The sequence below is a fragment of the Dicentrarchus labrax genome, unplaced genomic scaffold (assembly GCF_905237075.1).
Source record: "Dicentrarchus labrax unplaced genomic scaffold, dlabrax2021, whole genome shotgun sequence".
Taxonomy (NCBI): domain Eukaryota; kingdom Metazoa; phylum Chordata; class Actinopteri; family Moronidae; genus Dicentrarchus; species Dicentrarchus labrax.
The window spans coordinates 29,086,831-29,095,156 of record NW_026136704.1 but is presented as its reverse complement, the minus strand read 5'-3'; the positions used below and the strand labels follow the sequence as shown (position 1 = coordinate 29,095,156).

General features: G+C 41.2%; 1 protein-coding gene across 1 annotated transcript; it reads left to right on the top strand.

Annotated features, from left to right (window-relative positions):
• Nucleotides 1-3,001: 3,001 nt before the first annotated feature.
• On the top strand, nt 3,002-7,153 carry LOC127362683 (claudin-3-like). The gene is made up of 2 exons (XM_051398731.1): nt 3,002-3,598; nt 5,764-7,153. Exons 1-2 carry the CDS (start codon nt 3,138-3,140, stop codon nt 6,434-6,436), a joined length of 1,134 nt encoding a protein of 377 aa, XP_051254691.1. The 5' UTR covers nt 3,002-3,137; the 3' UTR covers nt 6,437-7,153.
• The last annotated feature ends 1,173 nt before the right edge of the window (nt 7,154-8,326 follow it).

Below are 8,326 nucleotides of genomic sequence, written 5' to 3'. Positions count from 1 at the left end.
ATATCTAAATGGCAAAACAAAACCGAGTACATCATTTGTTGTAGAAACTTGGTAACACATCAGCAGGTAGACAGTGGGCCTGCTGCATTTAGGGTCACCAACAACGTGAAGAACAAGAAACAAAGATACAGGTTGAAAATATTTCTTGCTTTCTTAACTTGTTGTGGCTTCAGCAATGAGGTTAATGATCTAAAGGCTAACCTTCTAGATATCCTGAACACTCACTTTGAATGTCCACAGACCGTGCTGGGAGGATTGTATTACTGAGCCAAGCTGTGCAGTCATGTGTTAATGGGGAGTGCAACAGCTGAGTTAGAGATAAAGACAAAATGCATTGTCTACCATAAGAGCACCAGCTCCCACTTCATAGGAGTGAAACAAAATGCAAACAAACAATGGTAGTGTTGCTGAAATACGGAACTCTGTATGAAGTACTGTCTGAAGTACGATGTGTACAAATATGAGCACATCACTTCATGGCCTCAATTAACCATCAGAAACTTGTGACATAATGTTGGCTTTTTGCACAATCATCAAATACTCCTGTGTTTAAAAGCATTGTAATGCTTGTCACTACAGTCACCACATCACGTTGCCTCATTTTCTTTACAATGTCTTTCTTTTTTGTAACCTGTACAAATCAACAAAGGTTCTGTGCAGATTCAGTGCAGTGTATGATGAGGGGAAACTGGTAAAATTACTGGAGGTTTGCGTCTTTTTTTGTGGCACACGCAAAAGTTAAACTGAGGCTGAAACTCCTGATGAACTGTGACCTTCAGAACAAGGACAATGATAAGACCCCCCCCACCACCACCACCACCCTTGTGCAAACGTACACAGACAATTGTTACAATTACAATTATTACACACGTCTTTGTCTTGAGAGACATGCATAGGATATTCATAAATGATTGTCATCAGAGTCCCGTGTGCCTTCCACATGCATACTGAGCCCCCCCCCTGTTGTTTGCATGGCAGTTCCTGCATGTGGTCTGAGTTATTAACTTCCCATGCTAGGGAGCTAGGAAAAGTTTCTAGCTTCTCATAGTGCACACATCCCAACATTGTTATTTAACATTTCATCATCTTGTGGTTTCTACATGAAATTAATTTAGGTTTTGTTCTGATATTTGAAAATCTCTTTTGTGTGGAGAGGAATAATGGGAACGACTTCTATTTAAGGAGTGTGTGTCAGAATACTTGCTCACTAAAAAAATCTGTCAGGCATTGTTACTGGAAGGATTGTGGGTGTTGTCTCTCTCAAAAATGTCTGAAATAGATTTTCATAACTCTTCACCTACTTACTGCAATATTTGCACTCGTCTTTAATCAGTATTTTGAACCCAGTATTTATTAATTCACCAAAACAAGGTCCTGGTTTTAGTTTCTCTATGACAAAATTGTTGATAACGCTGATATACTTGAAATTTCTCCAGAAACACCAATGTTTCCTTCTTGGTCTCAAGTAACCATCAGAAACTTGTGACATAATGTTGGCTTTTTGCACAATCATCAAATACTCCTGTGTTTAAAAGCATTGTAATGCTTTTGACTACAGTCACCACATCACGTTGCCTCTTTTTCTTAACAATGTCTTTCTTTTTTGTAAACTGTACAGATTGACAAAGGAGCTGTGCAGATTCAGTGCAGTGTATAATAAAGGAATCTGGTAAAATTACTGGAGGTGTGGGTCTTTTTTTGTGGCACACGCAAAAGTTAAACTAAGGTTGAAACTCCTGATGAACTGTGACCTTCAGAACAAGGACACTGATAAGACCCCCCACCCTTGTGCACACGTACACAGACAATTGTTTCAGCTTCCAAAACACTTGCTCGCTTTCTCTTTATATGACTTGTCCTGAGAATCATCATTACAAACATGTCTATGTCTTGAGAGACATGCATAGGATATTCATAAATGATTGTCATTAGAGTCCTGTGCCTTCCACATGCATACTGAGCCCCCCCTCGTTTGTGTTGTTTGCATTGCAGTTCCCGCATGTGGTCTCAGTTATTAACTTCCCATGCTAGGGAGTGAGGAAAAGTTGTTTTTAGCTTCACATAGTGCACACATCCCAACATCTTTTCTGATATTTGAAAATCTGTTTTCTGGGAACAGCTTCTATTTAAGGACTGTGTGTCAGAACAGTTTGCTCGCTAAATGACTCTGTCAGGCATTGTTAAGGATTGTGGGTGTTGTCTCTCTCTCATATTTTGAAATAGCTTTTCTATAACTCCTTACCCACTTACTGCAATATTTGCACTTGTCTTCAGTCAGTATTTTGAACCCAGGATTGATTAATTCTCCCAAGCAAGGTCCTGGTTTTATCTTCTGTATGACAAAATTGTTGATAACACTGATATACTTGAAATTTCTCTAGAAACACCCACAGCTAAAAACATTTAATTTCCTATCATAAGAGATGATGGCTACAGTAAATGGAAGTCAGGCTTTCCATAGAACTTGGGATGATGGTTTTATCAAATTTGTTGGAAGGCTACAGAGGCTCTCCCCAGACAGATACAAACACTCTTCAGATATTAAGAGCACTCCCACTTAAACCCCTTCCCACCACTTCCAACATATCTTTCTCTCTGCCTCAGCTTCAAACAAAATATATATAATTGAAGTAAAATATGATTCACAACGTTGTTCAACAACACAAAACAGAAAATGATGGAATATTTTTGTTTGGATTCAATTCAGATTTCTAAACACCTGTCAAACAGCATTACAATGAGAAACCTGCAGGAGCTGATATGGTGCCTTCCACTTTCAATCATTCATCCACTGATCTTTACCATGTCTGTTATCCTTTAACTACTCCAGACCTGGGATACACACCCTCTGTTTACTCTCCCCTCACCCAAACAGGTGGGAGAGCTACCGGGACAGAGGAAGTTGAATGATTAATCTGAGGCCATTTACATGCCAAGGCTGGGCTTTTGGTCATTCAAACAAGGTGGGACAGAAGGTGATTTGAACTCTTCCCTGGCCAATAACCAAGTGACTCCACCTTCTGCTCTAAAGAAATTTGCTGCTTATATGAGCCATCAGCTCACAGGAGAAGACTCATTCAAGCTACTTCTGAGATAGAGAAGACTTCTGTGCACTTTGACTTACACAGAGTTCAGACATGCCTTCAGTGGGACTGGAGATACTTGGAGTGACCCTAGCTGTCCTGGGATGGATCCTAGCCATTGTATCCTGTGCCTTGCCCATGTGGAGAGTGTCAGCTTTCATTGGGATGAACATTGTCACAGCCCAGATCACCTGGGAAGGCATCTGGATGAACTGCGTGGTCCAGAGCACTGGTCAGATGCAGTGTAAAATCCACGACTCCATGTTGGCTCTAAGTGCAGATCTTCAGGCCGCCCGTGCCCTCACCATCATTTCGATTTTGGTGGGCATTTTGGGACTTCTGGTGGCCATGATGGGGGCAAAATGCACCAACTGTGTGGAGGAAGAGTTAGCCAAGGCTCGGGTGATGATAGCTGCTGGGGTGGCCTTCATCCTAGCGTCTCTAACCCAGCTGATTCCTGTGTCGTGGTCTGCCCATACTATTATCATGGAGTTCTACAATCCAGTTATACCCGAGTCACAGAAGAGGGAGATTGGTGCAGCTCTGTACCTGGGCTGGGCTGCAGCCGCATTTCTTCTCATTGGAGGGGGTATCCTTTGCTCCAGTTGCCCCCCGCAACCTGAGAAAAGGTACGGGCCTCCATCAAAGATAATGTACGGCCAAACCAGGTCGACCGCCCCAAGTGTCCACGATAGGAGGGACTACGTCTGAACTCGCACCTGCTCTTTTCTCACGCCTTCTCCATCATGGAAAAGACAGTAATTTTTTAAATAACTTATACACATCTATCTTTATGTTGAGATGGGGAAAACTCTGATATTCATTCCACCATGTAATGTAAGCTTTTTTTCAACAGAGCTTACACCAAACTGGTTTTCCTTTGTCAATTTTTTGTGCGTGACTTTGAGCTGTTGGAAGTACTGAGGCTAACAACTATATGTTAGTGATGTGGTGTGCCCTGTATTTTATACTTTCTGAAAACAATAAGTATAATGTGTGATGCAAATTTGGAGAATAAGTGAATCTGTATTGTACCTTTTTTTTTTACTGTTATCGTTGTGTCTGTTTTATAAAGAACTTTCAGTTTGTTCAGCCTGTCATAAAGCCACACAATGCAGATTGTTATTATCCATTTTGTAAATCAGTTCATCTGAAATGTTTTGATGTCTGACATGTTACTTTATTGTGATTAAAAGTACGTTTTTTAACTTAAGTTGTTTTGGTCTTTCAAACTTTTTCAGATTTTCTTTTTCATTGTTATTATCGAGGCTGAAAGTATGAGGGAAATCATATAAAATACAATACAATAATCAATACGTTTTTTGGGCCTATTTTCTTGTCATGTCATGGTCAGTCGCACATTCGGCTATACTTCACAAAACTGACACCCATTGTGAAATTCAACACATTCAAAAATAGATTCAGTAAGATGTTTGATCTTCACATCAACAGGTGCAAAGAAAATGTCTGATTCCATGCACCCTGCATACCCAGTCATTAGGTTGACGACTGGGAGTCTCTATCACACCACCTATCCACCTGGCTGTCTCCCATATGTCTGTTGGTTCTATGATAACAAGAACCGCTACTTTGTCAGCTTCCCCACACTCAACTATCTGAACTGCTCTCCTAAACAATGGACCTGTTTCATGTCACAGGGGGAGACTGGGCGGGCTGTCAACATTGGGTTACAGAATGCCACGGGGGTGGGGGCATTTCTAGGGAGACAGTCCCAGCCCAGAAGAATTTCAAGGGCATTCTGTAGACAGACAGAGTCATTAAGGCCCATCAAACATAACACTGTTGTCAGGTGAAAGCCTCATAACTCCAACTCGAAGTGATCCTTAAACTGAAGACGTTCGTACTCCTGTAAAGTTTAACAAAGTTCCTCTATCCATGGTCTTATGACAACTTTTCAAATCCTCTGTTCTTGATTTAAAAAAAAATAAACTGCAGTTAAGCTGAAAGCAAGATAGGGTTTTTTTTTAACATCCTGAAGCACTGGCATTTTGGAGATGGGAGGTTTTTTACTACACAGTGACAATAAAAAGGTTAGGAGGCTGTTACTGAGGAACAGAGGTCCTGCATAAACAAGCCTGGGCTGATTATGAAGAAGTGATATATAAGTTATTTAAAACTGAAACAAGAGTATTTCAGTAATAATTAAATGTATTGCTTTCTAATAAACTGTAAATACACAGATTCTGAAAAGGCAGATTCCATTTATAACTTGATATAGCCGATAAAGATAAAAAACAAATATATCAATCAACTTTTTCTTGTAGAACAGCTGAACATAAAACTGGATACCCTTATTTTCAATCATACAATAAGCCCTAATCCACCTGAGAAGTGTTACTTTGGTTATAACAACATATGCAAAATTTGCGTGCCCTTTCAGCTGAAAAGGCCTCTTTGTGGCGAGGCCCATTGTGAAGCTGGCCATGTAAGCCGATAGCAGTGTGTCCAGGTCCTTCCTCCCCTTTTGGTGATGTAAGCTCCTTGAAGGACTCCTCCCCTCCACCTGATCTGCCTTATAAAGGATACTGGTGAAGTCGAGGCAACAGATCATCACACACTCACAGATGCAAGGCCTGAAATTAAGTTAATTAGTAGTTGGGTCTTTGTTTGACTCTTCCCCTTTTTCTGTGATCTCCTCTCAGGTGTGACACATATTCAGCAGCAGAAGAGGAAGACTTTTCAGTATGTCTATAGGGTTGGAGTTGATAGGCATCTCCCTATGCATTTTGGGATGGATTATTTCCATTGTGGCGTGCGCCCTCCCGATGTGGAGGGTGACAGCCTTCATCGGCAGTAACATCGTGACGGCTCAGATCATCTGGGAGGGCCTGTGGATGACTTGCGTGGTCCAGAGCACGGGCCAGATGCAGTGTAAGGTCTACGACTCCATGCTCTCCCTCTCCCAAGACCTCCAAGCTGCCCGTGCCCTCACCGTCATCTCCGCCCTGTTAGCCATCCTCGCTGTGCTCATCGCAATCGCCGGGGCCAAATGCACCAACTGCATTGACGATGAGGCATCCAAGTCCAAGGTGATGATCATCTCTGGGATTTTCTTCATTGTTTCTGGGGTCATGCAACTCATTCCTGTCTCCTGGTCGGCCAACACCATAATCAGGGACTTCTACAACCCTTTACTTACTGACGCTCAGCGGAGGGAGCTGGGGGCTTCACTGTACATCGGCTGGGCTGCTGCTGCCCTACTAATTCTTGGTGGTGCACTTCTCTGCTGCTCCTGCCCGCCACGTGAGACCAGATACAACCCTTCACGAATGGCTTACTCTGCCCCACGGTCTGCAGGTGGCCCAGGGCTAGAAAGGAAAGACTATGTATGAATGAAGGTCAAAGAGGAAAAGACCTTATTGAATCTCAAACCTGCTCTCCACATCAAACGGGGTGTACTGAAGAAAAGAGCTCAAGGAAATAAGGAGACTCCGTAATGAAGGATGTGTTTGATTTTTGCCCTTTATGTAACATATCTCTGAATTAGACTCTGTCTTTCAGAGGCTGAAAAAGCATGCAAAGGACAGGATGAGCAGACATTTCTTTAAAACATGTTTCAAAATGAAAAGCAAACAATTATGCGCTGTCATATTAAAAGTCAACATGCTAAATGTTTTCATCAGTGTACACTTATATACTTTTTATACAGTACTGGCTTCTTAATGTTTACCACTGAATTTTTTTATACAAACCACCATGACTGCTTCATGTGTCACCTTTATAACGAGGCACCACTGCATGCAAAATTCAAGAATTGGATGTGTTAAATGGTAAAACAGGGTTATCAACAAGATTATGTGTTGTAAATACAGTAGTAAGAGTATCATTATTCACCTGTAGGCCTAACAGTCAAGACAGATGATAACTGTATTCAACGCAGCTTTTGGCTCATTGTGGTAAAGGGGGGAGGATGAAATGTGCACTGAGGCAGCACAAAAGCACCTGGATTCATCCATTACAAGAAATTATCTCTGTGTATTATATACAACTGCAGTACATGTATCTCACAAGTGTTATTTTTTAATAAACGTGACGTGTTTTTTAATATACTGTATGTCTTATTGTGTTTCATTCAAAAAATAAATTACCTTTTAATTTGCTTATGCTTTAAAGTCCCCCTCCAAAAATATGTTTTTCTTCTTGTTCCAGTTGGATGTTTGAGCTTCACTGTGCAGAATGATGTATTTGCAGAGTTTGACACTAGAAGGATGTTTTCACATTCGTCTTTGGAAAGTGGAAAGTTTCTCTGTGCTCACTGACAATCTTTTTGATTTTAAGGGGCGGGGTCAAGGAGCATGATTTAACAAATAGTTTGGAAGTCAATCCTGATCCAGTATGCAACTTATACAAGTGTGATGTAGAAACTTGAAGCCACCAGTGCACATACACTGAGAATAGACTTTATAGTGAAGTAGGAGACATATTGTGTCCAGCAGGTTTAGAAATGAACTAAATTTGCATATTTATAGATTCTAGCAGTAGGAAGGACTAGATGACTTTTTAAGGATCTTAATGGGTAAATTATGCTTTTTTTTTGTGGAAAAAACATATCAGACACACATTGTTATTGTTCCAAGAAGACTATTTGTATATGTAGTTATACATAACTGGAGGAGATCATTAAGATCATGCTCCATTTAAGATTTTGTAACAGCATATTCACTCGAGCATGAGACATTAAGCCGGTACCAAAAATGACGCCGTCCGTTCTATCCAGGTGCCTTCGTAAGAGTACCCTGACATTCAATACCGAGGGCTACGTTACCAGCAACTGGCAACTTAACCACACACGCTCTAAACAATTAGCCACTGGATCAGTTACCGGGCAGAGGTGAGAAGTGTGAGCACAGAGGAGTGGAGTCTTTCCAGACAGGTTACATGATTTATTCGTTTTTTACCCTTTAGACTTTAGTTATCATTGGATGCTTGGCTTTCCAACACCCTGCCACATACTTACACTATTACACACATTCATTTATGGGAGCTGCCCGGTATCATCACAAACTTCTACTGCCGGCCTCTGAACTAGTGAAATTAGAAATGCCTCATGCACCAAATTCTTTGCTCAAAGTCGTCCAGTGAACCAGCCTTGATCGTCCCAACTAGAAGCTTACGGATATATCTCACTTCCCATCAGTCTTCCACTGTCTTGTTTAATATGCTATCTCTGTGATCTTAGTGTAATGATGAGATACAGCAAAGCAGCACGTTGTTATCTAGAC

Excerpts from the sequence above, each read along its gene's own strand:
- LOC127362683 (XM_051398731.1), top strand. The coding sequence starts at position 3,138 with ATGCCTTCAGTGGGACTGGAGATACTTGGAGTGACCCTAGCTGTCCTG. Across the intron at positions 3,599-5,763 it reads TACAATCCAGTTATACCCGA|CAGCAGAAGAGGAAGACTTT; the intron begins GTCACAGAAGAG and ends ACACATATTCAG.